The sequence below is a fragment of the Myzus persicae genome, unplaced genomic scaffold (assembly GCF_001856785.1).
Source record: "Myzus persicae strain clone G006 unplaced genomic scaffold, MPER_G0061.0, whole genome shotgun sequence".
Lineage (NCBI taxonomy): Eukaryota > Metazoa > Arthropoda > Insecta > Hemiptera > Aphididae > Myzus > Myzus persicae.
Genome location: NW_019102309.1, coordinates 254747 through 276841, shown reverse-complemented (window position 1 = coordinate 276841; position 22095 = coordinate 254747). Strand labels below are relative to the sequence as shown.

At 28.4% G+C, this 22095-nt stretch overlaps 1 protein-coding gene across 1 annotated transcript; it reads right to left on the bottom strand.

Moving 5' to 3' along the window:
• Positions 1-698: 698 nt before the first annotated feature.
• LOC111031843 (la-related protein 1B) lies at positions 699-21538 on the bottom strand. Its single transcript, XM_022311952.1, has 20 exons — positions 20485-21538; positions 10989-11044; positions 9551-9610; positions 9208-9466; positions 6778-6870; positions 6518-6714; positions 6195-6340; positions 5940-6126; positions 5468-5864; positions 4176-4267; positions 3403-3605; positions 3105-3327; positions 2888-3049; positions 2614-2828; positions 1916-2073; positions 1663-1807; positions 1486-1595; positions 1275-1411; positions 992-1208; positions 699-920 (listed from the first exon to the last, which is right to left on the bottom strand). Exons 1-20 carry the CDS (start codon positions 20867-20869, stop codon positions 805-807), a joined length of 3558 nt encoding a protein of 1185 aa, XP_022167644.1. The 5' UTR covers positions 20870-21538; the 3' UTR covers positions 699-804.
• Between the last annotated feature and the right edge of the window lie 557 nt (positions 21539-22095).

The following is a 22095-nucleotide window of genomic DNA, read 5'->3' as shown; positions in this document are numbered from 1 at the left end:
TAATCCCATTCCCATAAACTAATATGATAGTTCTTAAACAATGTTATCAAATTTAAATGCTAACATTACAACTAAAATAATAGTATTAACAAAATAATTAAATTAAGCAACACACTTTATACAGTACAATTGTTAAAATATTAAAAAAAACTATCACACTAAATAAATTTTTCGTAATATTATTATTAAGGTAATTATTTTATAAAATAAATTCCGTCCTTAAATACTTATTTTTTTATGCAATTGTTATGTTAGGTATCCAAGACTCATCACACTTTTTTTTTTACTTGATAATCAACTTAATAATTAGCAAACCATGTGACTAGTATTTCACAATAAACATTATTAAAATAAATAAAAGATGGTAGGTTAAATTTTGAATGGGAAATGAAGAAATTAATATTGAAATAAAAAGACAAAACAATGATATATTCAGTCTTCAACATAATATTATTAAGTTGTAAGTAATAAGAGTAAATATTACAATTTATTATATATTTTTCATTAATAACCATTGTTGTCAATATAAGAATTTATTGTTAAAATATAAATGCACTTAGATATGTGCATTATATATATTATATATGTGTTCAAATGTCTAGGTTTTTATGCTTATAAAAAAGCTATTCAAGTTTTTTTTGTTAAAAATATATTAGACCCAAGTCAATCTTGATAAATAACATAACAAACTAAATTTAAAAATATTTAAAATGTCCAAAATTAAATTTTTTTTTTGTGTTTTTACTAAGTATTCATTCTATAAATGTTAATAAAATAACATGATTTTTTCAATGATTTTGGGCATTACTTTTGTTTTGGTGTCTCAGTAGAGTTTTCTTCAATTGTTGATGATCCTTTTTTATTTAATTCAAATGTTACTTTTGTAATTCTAGGTCCTTTAGAATCTCCTGATTTCTCACCTAAATTATTTATATGTTTTACAACCACCAATAATTTTTAATTAATAATTATAATTTAGTAGGAAACTTACCAACAGATAAATATCTTCTTCGGGGTAATACAGAGTTTTTACGCCAATTTTCATCATTATTTGATGGAACAGTAGAAGTAATATTTAATGGCTTTATAACATCTGATGCAATTTTTAAGGTATCAAGAGTAGAATTTTCAGAGTAACTACGATGGCGTTTCATACGCGCCATTTTTCGCATAGATGCATCCAAATAGCCTTCACTTTTAGGTAATTGCTAAAATAACATAACATTTTTTTATAAATATTAACAAATTGTTATTAAAAGTCTATAAATCATTACCTCTTCTGCTTTCCGGAAATCTTCAATCGTTTTAAATTTACTCAAGAATTGCTTTAACTTGGGATCTACTTGAAGCGTTTTACTATATTTGTAATACTCCAAAAACGCCCAGAATTTTTCTAATCCGTAAAGTTGACCTACAGTTTATCCATTAAAGAAAACAGAACATTTTAAATTACTTTTAAATTAAATTTAAAAATTAATAAATTACCATTTTCATGATCTCTTATAGTTTCTGCTTGGAAATCTTTATATAATTCTGGTCGGAATTTCCTTTCAAGACCATAGCTATAGTAACGAAACAAGCATTCCAACCCATATCTACAAAAAAATATTATAAAAATACAAATTGTTACTGATCAATTTGTTACTGATAGTTACAACAAACCTGAAACCATTATTTGAATCATCAACAGCCAAAGATTGAAATTCTTTATACATGTTCTTATTAAAATTGTCACGCAAGAAAAATGACCAGAATCTATATAATGTATTCATTTCTTGAGACATTCCTGGTCCAAGTCTAGATCTCTCTAGGAAAAAAAAAGAAAAAAATGTTTTACTATTTTTTTTAAATTTTTTTTAAGAAATTGAATATCATTCTATCAAAGAATATACACAAATATTATTGTTATACACACCTTTTAAACAACGTGAATGATATTTATGGTATGCTTGTTGAGTAAAATTATTTTCCATGAGCAATGCATGAGAAGGATGATGAAAAGTTGGCAATGATTGAGGTGTGCTAGATAGAAAACCTTCACTTGGACTAGGACTAGTTCCTAATGTCCCACTACTGAAAAAAATTAACATAAACATATAATTAAACATTTGTTAAAAATATTATCAGAATTGAACATATGAAAACACAGTTAAATAAATGTATTATTATTGTTTTACATACAAATTTGACATTTGAGTAAGAAAAATCTAATAAATATATATGTTTTAATTTGTTTATAGGTACTAAATTTTTCTAATAAAAAACAAACTTTGTAAAAGATTTTCTCCATTTTAGCATTTATGCTATACATAGATGATTTATAATAATAAAATATAGTAAATTACTAAAATGCAAATAAATTGCGTTTGTTATATATGTGGAACCTCATCTTATTAATAATCTTATAGATGTTTATTGCTCGATAAATATAATGTTAAGCTTTGTGTGGTATAGCCTACAAATGTCTATGTATTTTAACAATGACTTTTAACAATGGCTTCTTATAGCTTTAGCTCTGAGATCTACAGTGTACAGTTATACAGAAAGTATCATGACTATATTTTATCATTTATTATATTGAACATAAAACTTTTAAAATTATATTAGTATTACCCAAATGATGTTGTACGAGGTCTAGTATGGGCACGAGAATCTAACACCCAACCTACATGATGTTCACTATCCACATTAAAACGGCTTCGTTTTCTATGTCCAGATTCATCAATATCTCCATAGAAGTGACGACGATTTGGCTTTTGCAGGTCAAATTTCACTTTAGTCTTAGTTTGTGTTGCAGTTTGAGTTTTTAATTGTTTATTTTCAATTTCCTAGTAAATAAAAATGTTAAAATAATTTAACTTAAAATATAAATATATAAATCAATTACTTTTCTTTCAGTAGATTCCATTATTTCAGTTAAATTATCAACATTCAAAGATGGTGGTGGTGGTGGAGGAACTTGATTGACTTTCTTTGGAGCTTTTGGTACAAGCCTTTCAAAAACCTCTTGAGTAACAACATTTACAGTCTTGTAAGATGATGTTTGATTCTAAAAAAAAATATAAAAGTGACATTTGACTGAATATTAATTTTATGTTAAATACCGTAGAATTTGTATGCCATAAGTCTTCTTCATATAATCTTAAACCTAAGTCAATAGCATGTTCTAAATCTTGAGTCATTTTAACACGTGTTGTTTTATCATGAGATCGATCTTCAATCTTTTGAGGGCGACTTATCATTTTTTGTGTAATTATCATGAGTTTGTCAATATCTTTATCATCAAAATCATCTTTATCTCCATAATCGGATTCATCAGTATCCGAACTTCAAAAAACAAAATAATATAATCCTATTTAATTTAAGTACAAATTTGAATGTTTAATAAAAATATAAAATTACCCAATTGGATCTTCATTAAATTTGTTTATTTTTCCACGTGGCACAACAGCAAGATCTTCATCAAACTGAAATCCAAGATCCCATGAATTTGATGCATGGGTATCATTTTGATTCTCCGGATAATTACGTTTAGGTAAATTTGATGCTACATTTAGGGTTTCTGAGACAGAATTACTGTTTCTAGGCTTTGAGCGTCTTTTTACCTGTAATATTAATTTGATTAATTTAAACTCAAAATCTATTTAATTTTAATAGATTTATGCAGAATTAAGGGATGTCGTACCTGCATGTATGGTCTCTATCTTACACACATACAATATAGCAAATGTTTATTGACAAGATTCAACAGTGTGCTGTTAGTTTTAATATTAGAGTGAATTGATTATTATAAAATCTAAAGGTAAGATTATTATTTAGGGCCCCATGTATGCTTTAATTGATATGATTATTTAAAACAACCTTTTTGAAACTGTACATTTTAAAATGATCATAACTTAAAAATAATAAAAGCCATAAAAGTCTACATGGGGCCCTAGATAATAATCTTACCTTTTAATGGTATAATAGGTCAATTTGTTCTAATATAAAAATTATTAGCACACTATTGAATGTAGTGAACAAAAATTTGGTATAGTGTATGTGTGTAAGGCAGAGACGACACATGCAGGTACGGCATCCTCTTAATAAAGGTTTTAATATGTATATTGTACAATATATGATTATTATTCAAAAAAAGATAATAACAATAATAAAAGCTAAAAATAAAAACATACTTCTTTCCATGATTCTTTATCATCTAAAACTTCAACAGATACACTTTTTTTGTCAGTGTTTTCTTCTTTAATTGTATCAGACTTTAAATTAGCTGTTAAACAAATAATATTAATTGATGGATATTTTATAAAATACATCCAAATACATCAATTTATCTACTTAATTATCTTATTATTAAAATGGACAATGGTTGATTTTGCAAATACTAGTCAAGGATATTTTTTTTTTAACTTCATGTCATACTTCTATAAAGCAATATGATCACTAGCAATTTTAACAAAATAAATGTAAAATGGGTTTTATTCTTATCTCTTGAATAAAACCTATAATAATATACTATGTACTCTATTCAAGTTATGAAGAAAATAGTTAAAGCGGTCAAGCAACACCTCTCCATACTCTGTATACTTGATATATAGATAGTTAAGCCATTGCAACAATGTGGTTAATACTGTGGTATCACGATTCATGATCATACAGTGGTGTACCCAAGATTTTTTAATGGGAGGGAGGCTAAACAAAGTAAATCAGACTTTGATATCCGTTCCCCTGTACTAGGCCGTCATTACTTTATCCCATAACCATAATAACATCTATAAATAATTATATAATATATAATATATATCACAAACTATTTCTTCGAAATTGTTTTTGAAAATATCATGATTTTTCTTTTATAATTTATCACTTAAGATTTATACCATAACATGGCCAATGGGAGGGGCTGAAGCCCGCTTAGTAATCCCTCTGGGTACACCACTGATCATACATATATCTATGTTTTCTAAAAAGGTTTTAGGTTTCTAAACATATGTTTTGAGCACCTTATATTCTTGTAGTCAATCTGCCCGTTAGTAGCCAATACACAGTATTAGATTGCTGATATTTATAGCCAATAGGTATTTATTTATTGTTCCAGGTTATTGAGCATAAATTAATTATGTTGTATTTATATACGTTAAGATAATGAGAATTAAGCACACTTACAGAGTGAGCTTTCCTAACTTGTTTCTTAAAATACTGTAGTTTAAATTAAAATCTTTAGAAAAAAACAGACTTTATGTTCTAAATTTTTAAGATAATTCATCATATTATCATATTAAGGAGTTAATTCTTCCAAAATGTATGGGGGAGAGTTATCCCTTCCCGTTAGTAAGACACTGCAAAGAATACAAGGGGGTGACCTGTTTTAATATAGAAGGCATAAGAAATATGAGTACAAAACATTTTGCTTCATGGAGTTAAATTATCAAATTTAAATTAGAAAATGTGTTATAATTTTTATTCTTACCAATTTTTAAATGTTGACCATTGGATGTTTTGGATGTATCAATAACTTCACCACTACCAGTAAAAGGAGTATCATTTATTTTTGTTTGTTCACAGTCATTAGTATCACAGTTCTCTTCAGTCTTCGATTCTATGGGGCCATTCCTTGGAACGAATTCTGGGACATCAGGGTTAAGATTCATGGCAGCTTGAGGATCAGAAACTATGTGTATGCTTGGCGGAGGAGGAGGGGCAGGTAGATTTTTGACCATTAAGTCTGGAGAAATAAGTGGAACAATAGTAGGCGGTCCCATGGGATGAGCAAATAATGGATGTTGTGCATTTAAATTATTTTTAAATAAAAATTGTTGAGGTATTTCTTTAAGTGGCCACTTGGTTGGATCAGTTCGGCATCTTACCTGTTAGTGTAGAAACTAAAAGGTTAATATGCTAGTTAAACTAATTTTATGTTCAAATGTTAAATGTTTTCATACCATGTGACTACTAAGTTCTAATTCTTCCATATCAATCATTGCTTTCATAACGAGGCTAATATCTTGACTAAGTTCTCTCACACGTTTAAAAGATGCAATAAATGTTACGGGAACATAACCCTGTTCATCCATGTGAAACCTGAAGAATGTATCTTTACAAAGATTATCTGTTGAAAAATAGTAAGATCTGAAAAAACATTAATATTAATAATTATATAATGGTATTATAGAAATTATAAATAATTATCAACGCACATTTGTTGCTTAAGAAGATTAATCACAGTCTGTTCATTTATCACTGGATAAGTCATAAATGGAACTAATTCACAATAAGGTTGGGTATAATTCAAACGGGATGGACCTGAGTACAAAACATCACTTCCTTTAAAATTATAACTAGCCTGAAAAATAAACAGAGTTTTTAAAGATTATAAGGATGTAAAATTATTTGGATCTTTATAATTAAAACTATTAATTTATGATTTTCAATCAAATGTTCATGCAATACTTTTATTAATATGTTATTTAAATAATTATATCTATCATTATTGAAAACTATCATCACAAGAAAAATTTACATTTTTTCCATCTGATGATTTTTGGGAGTTAGTCTTAGGTTCTTCATCTTGAAGCCTATTGCGAGATCGTTGGTGTCGCATATAGCGCATTGGACCTCCATCACGTTTGTCAGAATCTGAGATAGTATTATCTGACAAATCAGAAACCTTGCGACTATTTTTATTTCTAATTTGATTATTACTTTTGTCTCGACCACCTAAGAAAGAATATAAAAATATTTGTATACTCCACATAAATTATTAATTAAATTTATTCTCACCAGATCGATCTCTACGATATTTTGAAAGTCTGCTCCTATAGCTGTTTTCTTTAGATATTTCAATATCAAGAGGTGTCCATTTAGAATGTTTAACTATAATCATATAACATAGGTGTAAGGCTCATAATGAAATATTGAATTTAAAATATACCATTATATTCATCTATTTTTAAATAAATGGTAAAAAATAGTTAATTATTCTGTACTCTTTTTCTTTTTTAAAAGGATGCCACAACCACATGTGTTCTCTCGGTCTTATTAACGCATAACATATCAACATTACATTCAACAGTTACAATTTTGTAGTTTAAGCTAAAATTTGAGTGACTTTACCTATTATTAACCACTTTAGGGCATGTATACTGATCGACCATAACAGTTAGAACCCCCCGCAGGTGATGTCAGGTGCTCAGTGATTGGTCACCATTAGTTTGTAACTGACATTACTCCATGCTTTCAACAGCTGCACTGTGTTATACAAGAGTGTGTGACAGCGACTATTTTACATTGGTCAAATGGGTAAACTTAAAAGGAATAAAGTATAATGCATCATTTATTGAGTGCAATAGGACAATGCATTCAAAGTATATAATCTGTTTTATGTAAAGATTTTTCAAAGGTACCATTTTTGCATTTTTTCTTTTCGTAATTATATTTATGAACATGATAACATCTTAATCTATCTACTACCATTATCAGAAGTAAGAATCAAATAAATAACTATTAATTGGTCAGTTGGAGATACAACAGGGTTAATTTTGAGCATAACATGTATTTATAGTGTGTGGTGTGCCTAAGTTCGGTATTTTGTATTTTTTTTATTATTAGTTTGAAGATAAAAAATAACAATGTGGGTCTTTTCTGAAGAGCATTAATGTTTTGAAAAGTAATTTAATAGAGCATATAAATCAGGAACCTAATCATAACTTATTCAATAATTAAAATATCCTAAATACCAAATGAAAGAACACAGATAATATTTTTACTATTACGTTTGATGACAGATCTATAAAATACGAGTTTAAAGCAAGGTTACCAGCTATAAAGGCGAATTGGAGTGGAGTTAGCCCTCAAAGGTTATTAATACCCCGTACAGTTTGTTGCACGACGATGATCGATATATATAAAAAAACCCCAAAAAAAAAAAAATAAAAATAAAAATACAGTTAAATTATTATAATATAAATAGAAAATAAAATAGGTATACCACTTAAACTTTAGCACAACTAGTTAGATCATTAGATTATAGGTACTATGGTGTTTATTTCATGTACCTATATTTTGTTATTTACCAGACCTGATTTATTCATTGCACTAATTACAAATAATCTATGAGTTTTTAAATATCTATGGTTTTTGAAAGTTGTTGCATATTAAGTTATTAACTTATTCCAATTTATATGTACAATAAAAATGTTTAGTCACTTTTATTGTAAAAAGATTAGGCTATACAAGATTTTTAAACTTATTACTTTGAAAAAATTTGAAAATGTTAACCATTTACAGCCTTTCATAAACAAATAAGAAATTAAGACTAACGTTTGGATAACCTGTTGCTACTAAAGACTAAGAAATAAGAAGCTAATACTTAAAAAGAAACTCCCAATGGAATAAAATGCATTGTTTGTATATTATACAATATTATTTTAAAACTTGACATAGTATAATAATTATTAGAGGAAATCCCATGGCTCACTTCTCAGATGAGAGTTTAGCCAAGCCTCATAAGACTTTGGATCTAGTTGCACCATTACTTAACATTCTATTCAGCAATTCGTTAGGCTCGAAAGAATTTTGTTTAAACAATCATAATTCAAACTATAAATTATATTTTATAAAATTTGAAATAAAAAAAAACATTAATTGTTACTTTTGGATCATATAGCACACTCACACTTACACAGCTACATAAGTATACAATAAGTAGCAACAGTACAACACACTAACTTGCCAGCTACCACCCAGCTCATATGTCGCTGACACTGCATTTAAATGAAATTATTCTTATCTTGTTTATTATTAAGTGGCAAATAACAGTACCACAGCCAGGCTAAAGGATGATGTCAAATACATCATTGTTCATTAGTGACAACCCAATTTATAGGCATTTTATATTAAAATATTCATAAATATACTCATTTTGATAGTCATATTATTATATTGTATTGTAAAATGATAAATTAACATGGTTCAGCCTGGCAGCTTTAGAAAGCATTTAGAAGGACTATTCACAAAATTGGAACTGCTGAATGTAAATGTTGGTGCATTATGTGTTAGTAAGACAGAGAAAATATATTATGCAGGTAAGACGTTCTCTTAATCTAAAAAAAAATGATTTGACTTAATAGTATTATAGATATATTATCTAAACAAAAACCTAAAAAAATAACAAACTATCAACATATATCGTTAAAATATGTCAGTACTAACCTTTTTTTCGTTTATCAATATTATTTGATTCATTGGATGATGAATGACCAGAATTAGTACCATTTTCTTGTTCATTAATATTTGGGGAATCATTGTTTGTTTCATTTTTTTTCACACCATTTATCTTTTGACAAGACTTTTTAGCTGTCACCTCATTAGTAGAAGTCTGGGCATCTTTTGCAACTACAGAATTATTAATTTTTGACAATTGTGACTGAATATTCGGTGATGTATTTTCACTCTGTGATATACATTTTTTCTACATGAAAAATAAAATGAATTTAATATACCTACTTAAATTACTTATAATATTATAAAATGAATTGGTAATATTTATACATACGTCTGAGCCCTGGGCATTCCCTAGGGAAGGCCAAGCTTCAATACCATTTAATTCTTTGTTCTAAAAAAGATAAGTAAATAAATACAACATAAGATAACATTTCTAAAAATGTACACATTTAAAAATTTAAAAATTTAAATGTATTTTATTTGTATGACTCATTAATGAATTTATAGTTACATAAAATAATACAATAAAAGTAATATTTTCGATTTGTCGGGATAAGATTTTTTAAAACAATTTTTTGGTTATTGAGTTGAAACCTTTACTAAACATGATAACGCTTGCAGTGTGCACAATATTTTCAATGGTCATTCGTTAAAAAAAAAATAATTTAAAAGAAATAAATTAATTTTTTTAAATCGAATAGTATTATACTATAAAAAAAATAGTAAGTTGTTTGACATCCCCTTCTTTTGCAACGTAGTGTAAAACTTTCCTTCTCTTTTTGCCTCTCTCCTGATGTATGCACAAATTCCTCTCACTTCCGCGCTTATCAATACATTGGGAATTTTCATTGTTTGCCTTAACATTTTTATTAATTAAAAAATCAATGGTAGATTATCACTGCTTATGATTAAATAAAATGTTACAAATATATTGAGTGTGTGACAGTGTAAGTGCCAAAATAACATGTTGAATAAACTGTAGTGTCACGCCATAAGTGGCAGACTGAGTGGCTGAGTCTATATTTCTATGAAAGGCCCAGTAATAAATAAAATTCAGTAAAAACCCTAACAAGCAAAGTTAACTAAACCCATTAAAAGGACACTACACTAGCATTTGTTGTCTTCGTCTTACAAAAGTGTAACATAGAACATTTTAAGCTCAGCAGATCACGTTTAGCTCTGAAAGTTTATAAATTAGAGTGAATAAGATACTCTTATAAGATTTAATGGTAAGATTATGATCTAGGATATCCATTTGCTTTAATTAGATTTTAATTTAATTTTAAAGCGGGTTATGAGTATTTTAAAATTGTAAATTGTTAAATCTTAAAATACTCAAAATTGGCTTTAAAAATAAATTATATTAGGTTAATTCACTCTAGTTTTTAAACTAATGGATCTAAAGGTGATCTGCTGAGTATAAAATTTGCTATGTTACGCATTTGTAAGAAGGAGGACAACAAATGTCAGTGTGGGGTTCTCTTAATACCCATTTAAACCTGGAGTTTAACATTTTAAGTTTATAAAAATATTCTGCATTGGATATAAAAGAAACAACACCATGATATGAAAAAGAACATAGGAAAAATGTGATTGTTAGCTAAGTAAAGGTATAGGTAAGTTTAACCATAAGTAATACTTTCAATATTTTAAATTTCTAACTTTTTTTGGTTTAAAATAATCACCTTTTATGTTTTTCTAATAATGAACTACCTATTGCTTGAAATAAATGTATTATCAAATTGTCCTAATAACTAAAATGTACTTACTTTTTTAATCTTGGTGAATTTGCTGCTACTTAGGGCTTTGCTGCTTGACATATCACCTGTAAAATAAATGGATTAGTGATAAATCATAAAAAATTAAAAAATTAAATGGTATTTAATAGAAATCTATAGAAAGTCCACATTTACTTGCTTTATTTAATTATTTAATGTAGGTGTGTAAGTATGTAACAGTTTTTTTACACAATACTTATACTTATACATATTTTACTAAAACATAAAAATAATCAATTTTTAAATAAATATTTACAGTTGGATACAATTGCATAATGAAATAGGAAACAAAGATTATACCTATTTATGCTGATAAATAATTATTAAATTACCTATACCAGCGTTTCCCAAACTGTGATTACGGACCCCTAGGGGTCGTCCACGTATTATTATTATTATTATTTATTACTATTTTTTTTTACTATTATTATTTATTACTATTTTTTTTTCACTATTATTAATTATTACTATTTTTTTTTATTATTATTATTATTGAGATTTTAACAAGAGTATTAGGTATAATTAAATTTATTATTGTTAAGCTAGGTTAATTTTAGTACGGGGCCACCAATATTTTTTTTCATACTAACCTATACCATACATTTAATAAAGAAAGGTAAAAAAAATATATTAAACTTTAATATATTAATAATACATAAATGTATTTATTTTATTCATTAAATACTCAACGTCAACAAAATAGTTATAAATAAATTACCGCGAAACACTGCGATTAGTTTACTGCTGTGCCATTATCCTCCTCAACAACTCATTGCGCAGTTAATTAACAATAACTGATTTTTTAATATACTAAAAATGTAAAGTGGATAGAACACATATATATAAAAAAAAATATATTGGTAATGTATATTACTCAATACCAGTAGCGTGCGCGATCAGGGCAAGCAAGGTGAGAGCTGCAAACCAACTTAAAAATGAAGAAAAACAAATTATTCAATTTATAATGTAAATTGGAAAAAGTTCATGTTGCAATGTAGGTTTTTTTATGTTAGATATAAAATAATCCATTATATTCTGTGTTATAATGTATTAAAAATTAGAAAAAATAATTTTATTATATGGGTAATTTGGGTTACCTATGTAATGTTTTGTTATTTAGGTATGCAATATATTGACAGAAGCGCTCGGAGTTCCAACTACCCGGCTTGTATAATTACAGTTGACATGGTCGGGAGCGGTAAGATAGGATGATCACGCTTATAGTTTTTACGCAGCAGTTGAAAGCGCTACATTGAGCGATTATAAATACTTTTAGAAACGGATTATTTGATACTGAACGTTTTTTTAAGCACAAATACGCAATATAATAATGATGATATTGTTGTACGCGAACATAAAACGTATGCTTTCGTCACATAATATTCCTTGCTTGATAACTATAGGTATGTATTATTTAGTTTTAATAGTTGTTAATTCGTTTTATTGTGGTTAGTTAAAGTTTTCTTTTTAAATTATAATCTACATTTGTAACTGTTTTTTATTTTTTGGCGCTATAGTGTTAATACAGATATAGAAGGGCGTGAGTGGGGAACCGTCCATCAAGAACAAAACAGCACCTCTTATTTTATATATGCTATTTTTTTTTATAAGCGTGAGAGGGCACTTTGAAAATTGATATTTCGTCGATGATTATGGTTAAAAATGAAATGTATAGGTCTATAATACTTTATACATTTATTCAGGAAGGAGGTCATTTGGGATACAATGATGTTTTATTTGTACTGGAATTTATTATGATTTGTTAGTGCCTTATTTATGTTCGATATTGTAACCTGTGAATAAGCTTAACTATTATTTAATAATTTTAAGATGAGGTGATATTGGATGGTGGGTTTGACAATGTATTGGTAATAAAATATTAACTATCTTTAATTTCGTTTTTATTTGTTTAATTTATACATTAATTAAATGCTTATAATACAACAGGTTAATTTCGGAGTTGATAAAGTTTTTTGAAAATTCACATCCATAGTATTTGCCAAGGTAATATTTATTGCATAATACCATAATGCACATTTTGTGGGGGGTCGCGACTTTTAGTACAAGTGTTTAGTCAGTGGTTTACACCGCAGCGAACGCATCTAAAATGATTGCAACAGAATGTAGGTACTAGTGCAGTCTCAGTATTTGCAGTTTAGACATTGAGGTATATGTTAGTTGATTTGTGGTACCTAATTCTATTTTCATTTTAGTATAGTATAAATATTTAAGATCGAATACATCGCTGTTGTGAAGTGCAGGTTCTAAAATCTAAACCATCAAAAAATAGAAGTAGGGGTGTTTTGGATATTCTGTGACGAGCAAACATAATGTTTCACACATATTTCTTTAATATAGTCTAGTTACATAGCGGTATGTAAATTTTTAATATTAATCTGATATAGTTTATTTTATTTTTATTGATGCGCAAAACAATTAGGTTTCTGATACTTTTAAGAACTTGATGATAGCTCCGTGGTAAGCACTTGGTGAGGTCTAATAAGTTGAAGTAAGTCAGCAAAGCTATTGCAAAGTAAATTCATTAACTGGTTATATTTCATGTTTTCGTTAGACTGGTAATTTAGTGTTTTAAAATTGATGAATATTGTAAGCTGGAGGGGAGTTTTGTTTCATTTACCATAGTAGTCTATTTCTAAATCGTCATTTTACGAACTATTAAATTTATTAGCAGTAGAACATTGTGTGTATGTAGTGCTTCGATCACAAACTATGGAAGGACATAGAAAGTACATAATAAGCGAAGATACTTGAAGTGCACATGCTTCCGAGGAGAAATATCGCATATTTAGCTATGTAAATTGATACACATAAATATAAACCAATAGCTAAACATGCAAAGGTTTAACTCACGCATGCGCACATCATGTATCCTCGTCCGACTTGTCGGTTATAATATGTGATTCATATTGTTTACGCGGGCGAAATCGGTATGGCTCCATTCATAGTATATAATCAAAGATGTATTATTGATTGCGTTGATTTTGATACTTTTGATATTCCGACTAAATTTAGACGTTTAATATGTGATTTTAGCGAAAAGACCAGAATCCAGTTGGTATCAAAGATATATCGTTTATATCTAAATTTATATCATTTATAGCAAGACTTTTTTATAAGATTGTTATATTATGGTATTTTGTTTTATAATTTTAACCGGTGGCACTAATGGCTCAGTTAAACACACGTTGAGGTCTATTTGGTGGGGAGTGGCGTATTTCTGTTCATTGTAGATATTGATAGTTGCAGAGTTCAGGTGTGTGAATTTCGTTAGTTAATAAATGCTGTTTCCTGGAAAATTCCCTTATTAATTAAAAGGATTTTCAACACTCGTGTTCCTGAAGAATAATACAAAAATCGGTAGGAAATCGAACCAGATTTAAGAATAAAATAAAAACGTCCTTTCCAGCAAACTTGGAGTTTCTAGTTAAAAATAAACAGCTTCATACTTCTCGCACAAATAGCAGTCAACTAATATAATTAGTAACTACATTATAATTATTACATTAATGTTATAAATTAATGCCTCAATTTTATTATAAAATTCTATGTGGACATTCAAATGTGTTTATTTTGCCTTTTTTACACAATGAAGTGGAAGACATAAATTACCGGGCCAGCTCAAACAGGAGTTTGGGAAACACTGTTCCAGTCCTTACTTCCTTAATTCGTGTTTATTTTTATACAAATTATACATTTTACTCGCACAATTTCTACGAAGACCGCGGATTGAGTACCACAGGTCTACTGTAGTAAATGCTATTTTTAAAACCTGTATTGTCTACGTTAACTTGGGCACCTTGTTCAATACATATTTCCGATACATAAGCCGCGAAGAAAAACGGCGCTAGCAACAGTAGATTTACCAGGTCTTATACCAAGTTAACTGTATACATTTAAAGGAAGTAACTATTGCTTTCTACTATTTTTATAAACCACTCGTCCAATTTGAGTATTTCAAAAATAGTTTGTTATAGCCCATAGGCGTTAAATGCCTTCATTTTTTTTTGTAATTATGAGTACCTATTAAACGTGCAGTCAACTGCAGAAACAACACCGTACCTTAAGAGTAGTCATCAATCGTATCTGAAGAGCTATTCAAAATCTTTAAGGTATTGAAGTGTATTGGAGCAATATTTTCGAAGTATTCAAGGAATACAATAATTTAAATGCTCCGAATAAGCAGTGACAAGTTATTTCCAATTCACTATGGAATAATGCAAAAATTAACCGAACATCATGGTACTGTAAACCATGTTTAACAATTTTAACTGTTATTAGTCCAGAGCTGTAAGCTTGAAAATGTACATTGAAATTTTCAGGAACATGAAAATATTCAACAACTGAAATTTTTTTTAATTATATTTTTTTTACAGGAGTTACGTGAATACTGGTAGAGATAGGCATAGGCGATAGGCCGTAGTCATGTTTCACAATAAATGTAATAAAGATATAATTAATTCTAAATTCTAATTTTTAATTCATAGCAATACTTTTTTTAGTAATAAAATAGGTATATTTAAGAGGATGCTAACCACGTGTTTATTGTCTCCGTTTTACTAACTTGCGATATAGCAAATTCTCGTTCACTAGTTTTAATAGTGTGCCGTAAGTTTCGATATTAGAGTGAATTGACCTGCTATCAGAGTTTTAGGTAAGAACATTATCTATGGTGGATTTTCGATATTTTCATTTTCAAGCAAGATAAGAATATGTGAAATAACACAAATCAAAAATGCTCATATCTCGCTTGAAAATTAAAATATCCAAAAATCCACCGACCCTAAAGCATGGATAATGTTCTTACCTAAAACTCTGATAATAGGTCAATTCACTGTAATATCGAAACTAACGGCACACTATTGAAACTAGTGAACGAAAATGTTCTATGTCGTACGTGCGTAAGACGGAGATAACTAATGCATAGGTAGCGTCCTCTTAACAGTTTGTATATTATTGTAAAAGTAAGTCGATAATTAAATAATAGTTTTATTAAAAATTAATTTAGTCTAAATATTTTTAAATTAGAAAATTACAAATGGTCTATAACTTTAAAAAAATAATTACAAAATAAATATGATATATAAAAATATTCATGAAACTTGACAACTGTAGTTATTACTAATAGGCAATTATTAAGAAATGAAATAATTAAATATTAACTCGATTTTATCAAGCACACAAAAATCCAACTATCTTGCAAGAATCTATAACCGACACGCTTAAAACCCTATGTAAGTCCGTACAGTCACAGTGCAGTTATCTGTATCAATCGTTTCTTGTAAATTGTTGAATACGTTTAATTTAATTATGTTTTAATTAACCAAACAAAAATTATGTATTTAGAAAAATATATACATGTAATCAATTATAACAAGTCATGTATTTAAACCAGATTTTAACACATCTGATAATTCATACCTATAGAAGGTAGTTTAATTATAAATTAAAATATAAATCTATAGGTACATCTAAAAACACAATTTAGATATGGCATACAATTTAATAACCATAGTAATTGCTGTAAATGAAGTTTATCAAGTGTTTATCTTGTGTTCAACACTAATCAGTATTTGAACATTGAATCATCACACTATAATATCGAACCATTGTAACTAATACATTATTGGCTAATTTATCATGGCTCCATATTATTATTTACACATAATAAATAAGAATTAATGAAAGATTTACATGTAACTTAGCAAAAAACACTTTTTGCAAGTAACAAATATCATAATGTCTGCCTAAAAATAAACATAATGATAAATTTGATATTAGGCGAACAAATTTTTTTAATATGTACCGAATATGTACTTATAATATTAGGAATGTTTAAAATAACTTTTCATTGATAGCTACCAATTTTGTTAGTTTTACCAAGACAATTTTTTGAACAGAAGTTACTAAAAAGTTTCAGGTAGTTTTTTTTATATCTATGGGAACAGAAACCAAATTGTAGTTAGTACCTACATTCAAAGAATGATTTTTTTACTAACAGTACTTTCTTAAACATAAGTAAAGACTACAGAAAAGGGGTTAAAAAAATTAAGAAAGCATGGGATATTTTTTTAATACCTACTAATGATATTTTAATATCAGTTTTCAACATACCTACCTTAATATTTATTTTATAAAAGGATATTTACAAGTATTTACATAGGTAATGAGGTTATTATAAAATACCAAAAATTGAAACCTTAAATTTTGAACAAAATATTTTAGATATGTAGGTAATGAGAATAACAGGTTATTAATATCTAAGCTATATCACTATTTGCTGTTTGGAATGTCGTATAGCTACAATCAAATTCACTTTATTTTAACTCTAAGTTCTGATGAGATTTTGGAGTAATGTTAGCAAAATTATTTTATTCAATGTAGCAACCTCGGTAGCAACTTAAGCACCTAGTTGAACATATTATACATTTAATTACAGTAGCAATTTAGTGTTTAGGTATTGCTTTGAGTAAGTACTTGTTTAAGGTTTCTTTAAATATTTTCTCTATAAAATGGTTAATATGGCTAATAAATATTAGTATTTTTATAGAGGTACCTACCTTTAATAGTAGTAAGGTAATAAAAAATTAAGTTAAGTACCTCTAATACTTTTCTTACAATTGCCTTCAGTCTATATACCTACTAAATTATTTAAGTATCTACAAGTATTACCAAAACAAGTGTCTGATCTTATTACTATTTTTATTACAAGTACTTCACAAAAATAGGTAGATAAAACTAATACAAAAACATGGATAGATATTAAATGTGGGTACCAAAACTTATATATTACTACTAGAACAAACATTATTCCAATAAAATGTGATAAATTGTATAATTAGCATGGAAATTAGGTACCAAAGCAATTTTAACTTAGGGTATACCTACCTACTGAAGAGGATGTTATACAAGCATGTGTAGTCACCGTCTTACAAGAGCGTAACATATCAAATTTTACGATCAGCAGATCACGTTAAGCTCAGTTAGCTTAAAAATTAGAGTAAATTGACCTCTTATTAAAATAAAAAGTAAGATTATTACAGAGGGCTTCTCGTGGGCTTTTTATTAAATTTTAATTTTAAAGAGAGTTAGGAGTATTTAAAAATTGTAAATTGCTTGTGCAACTTAAAATACTCATAACTCTCTTAAACATGCGGGTATAACGTCCTCTTAAATTATTAAATTAATAATAAAATACTTACGTAATAAACTGGTGAGGCCTCACCATAAGCTACTGTCCTTACCTACATATTATAGAATAAATTTAAGTTGATAAACATCACTTTTCGATTCCTTTTTAATACTACAACTTTAAAATACTTTTTAATCAAAATATCAATAATCTGGGTTACAGGGCACAACAACATAGAAAGCAACGTAATGGCAGACCATGAAGCCAAGAAAGCTGAGGACACAACAGATACCAACCAAATTAAATATTACTACTTTATCAGATATAAAAAACAAATTAAAGAACTCATCAAAATCAAATGGCAAACATACTGGCTCAAATAAAACACTAAATTAAAAAAATTAAAAACCCCATCTTTGATTGACCAAATTCCCTCACGAATAGTAGAAGAGAAAAAGTAATAATAAACCTCGTAATAAACAGACTTCGCATCGGATGCACTCAAATAACGCATCGACATCTCATGGCAAAGGAAGAAAAACCTCGCACTACCTGAGGTACAGAATTATAGGTCAACCACATTTTTACGGAATGCCTCCAGTACACAGATAAACTTAACACCCTCAACGCCCTAGATGCAGCACTCAGACACCAACTACCAAGTTTTAAGAAAATATAAATTGTAAGATTTAACTAAAATTGCATAATTATACATTTATTCATTAGGGGAAAAAATGTGTGTATAAGGTACCGTCTATCATTATTATTAGTTCATAAATAACTATTACGGCTGCAACTATTTTATACTAACATGATCAATGTGAAATAGATTAATTAATTTACCTATCTATTAATATTAAGAGTAGCCACCTAGGTACAGTATAAATTATGTACTAATTATCAATTTATTTTTTTAATTGCATGCAATTTATTACAAAGGTAATAAGATGTAAAATCTTGTATACAATAATAAAATAAGCTTTAAAATTATTTATTTTCAATTTATGTTTTTAATCATGCTGGAATTAATTGGTAAATAAAGATTTACTTTAACCATTGATTATAAACAAATAAGTACCTATTAATAATCAATGCTTTAATATGGTACCTATCCCATGTCATATAGGTATAAATGTTTTCTTTAATATTCCAATAAAAAATAACTAATAAATAAGGTACCTACATAACTATTTACTTGTAATACCTATTATAAATAAAAAAAATAAACTTTTTCTACATTAAAATATCTGTTAAAACATAATAAACCCTCACTTAAATAAGTCTTTCAAAGCTGAAAAAACATTAGCTATAGGTACATTTTCTTAAATCAATAAAATATTACGAAACAAGATATTTAAAAAAATAAGCTCATTGAATTTTACATTTTTAGTTTAACAGAATAAAACATAGTAATAAGTGTATATAGTTAATACCAAGGAAGGGGCCTACAGGTAATACAAATTCAGTAAAAAATATAATACCTAGGTATATTAGTAAGAGATAGAACAATTCACCTGTTGAATATCTGTTCTATGCCAGAAGTTAAATACTCATTTTATTTTAATTACTTATGCACACAACATAATCATAACTACTAAGTTTAGAGTGAGGTATGTATTTATTTGTATCTACATTTTTTTTTAACACGATTACTGATTCATTTTTAGTTTTGACATTTCTTTTGAACTTCAAGTAAATACCTACCTACCTAAGTTATTCATTTTCAATATTATTAATTGACTGTTGAAAGGCTACTATCAAACTCAACTCATTCAAGCTAGGAGGCTCTGGAGTAGTGTTAGCGAAACCATTCAGTTACTTTAGCATGGACCTTTAGAACAGTTAAATAAATATATTTAACCATAAAAAACAATACTGATCTTGCAATTCATTTAAAAAATACCTAGGTACCTACAATATTTAACTATTCAATCAATTTAAACATATATATACCTATTCTTTGACAGAAAGACAGTAAGTACCTTCATACTAGATTGAAATTTTAAGATTTGTAATAAGTATATGTATATATAGTGTAACTATAGTTTAGTAATTTATATAAGTACATTTAAGGTATTAGGGACCTATCTACTTATACTTAAAAAAATGACAGATACAATCATTTTTATTCGAAGACAATCAACTAAGTACAAAATTAAATTAGTATACACTAGGTATACATTTGTATGCCACCTTAGAAACCAAATTTAATAAAATAATTCTATTTGTGAAATTGGTATAGGTACCTAAGTCTAGAACTAAGCTTAAAATTTAGTTATTTCAACAGGCTTAATAATTATTCCTAGTTTAAATATTATTCATAGATAAAATACTTACAACTGCTTTGTTGCTGAGGTAGCAAGACTCTTTTTTCCCCAACAATCGGGTCCTTTTCTTTGGCTGATTCTTTTGGACGAACATGTGCTACACTTATATTTGCCGTCCAAGGGTTGGTTTTTGGAAGTGGAGCCTCCACAAATTTTTTTTTATCATTGCTACTGTTTTCACTGCTCTCGTCACATTTGTTCAGTTCTTGAAGTGGTTTGTCCTCACTAGGCTCTGGAGATTGACATTGGACATCATGTTTGTTTACATCAATATCCTCGGATGTGGGCACATATTTTTTTGAGCGTATATTTTCCTTATTGCACACGCTTTTGGCAGACATGGCAACTGAAGGCACTGACGATGGTACGATTATTTGACTCATACTGGTAGTCATTTAAAAAAATACGAATTGATCCGCAATGACGGATAAACACGACTTTACTCTGACATTTTTCAAACTGTCATTGCAACAACTTAGTTATGTTGTTGAGCAAATCGTTTAATGAAAAAACGATTGCAAAAATGGCATACTAGATTTCGACGACAGACAATCGTAAGCCAAGATGCTCAAGTGTTTTTCTTTAGTAGTACCTAGTTACTTACTATAGTTGAATAGGGTCATCGATTAGTATTGCAAGCACACTATCTATGGTGTACCGACACGTCAAAAAAATATATCACGAGAGAAAACGACAGCGAGCACCTAAAACTGGTTAAAAATTAAAAACTAAAATATTATTTTCATCAAAAAACCATGTGACTTTGGAAACGCAAAAACTCTGAGAACTGCGTGTTCGACGTTCGGTAACCCGGCACGTTTCTGTTTTACTGCGCAACGCAATAATATGGAAGAGAAAATCGTTTATCAGTAAAGTTGTTCAAACACATGTGCTCGAGCCAAAGAAATTAAATACCCACAGATGTGTAGATATAGAGATAATAAATTACTATCTACATGACGTGTGTGAAAACCACGGCTCGGGAAAAAACCAAGTCCCGCTGAAAATCCACCAATTTCAAAACTCGTCTTCGCCTTGGTATTGGACACATAGACGAGTTATAGACATGAGACGTCGTAAACAACTATAAAAAAATTAATAGACCACGGGTCGACAGAACATTCGGGATGATAATAGGAATGATAACACGTGCAAGTAGGCGGAGTCCGTTACAAGGACTCGTTTTTACTTTTTTTTTTAATCTTTGGCTGTCCTCTGACTTCTGAGCACGGTAAGAACATTTCTCTCGCTCTTTAAAAACTCGAGCAATCTGCTCTTTTATAATCCGTTTGGCACTACCAGTAATAGACCGAGTAATAATAATCACGACCACGCCTCCCCAGTCCCCCGTTCTCCTTGTAAGATAAATAACAATATTACGTCCCGACGTCCCGTCCAGTAAGTTGTATACGTAATACGTGATACGTCGACGCATGACGCAAATTAATGAGTACACTGATGATCACAACAAAAAGTTACTTCGCTGATACGCAATATCTGGCAATTGGGTGGGAGTCGTCCGCCACGTTTTATTGGCTGTTGATACTGTATTATTTTTTGTTTTTTGTAAAAATAATCCGATCGAGTGACGTGGTAGTAGAATAGTAGATGTGAGGGTGAG

Excerpts from the sequence above, each read along its gene's own strand:
- LOC111031843 (XM_022311952.1), bottom strand. The coding sequence starts at position 20,869 with ATGACTACCAGTATGAGTCAAATAATCGTACCATCGTCAGTGCCTTCA. Across the intron at positions 6,871-9,207 it reads TATTGATAAACGAAAAAAAG|TTAAACATTCTAAATGGACA; the intron begins GTTAGTACTGAC and ends ATATGATTATAG. Across the intron at positions 921-991 it reads AAGAAGATATTTATCTGTTG|GTGAGAAATCAGGAGATTCT; the intron begins GTAAGTTTCCTA and ends TAAATAATTTAG.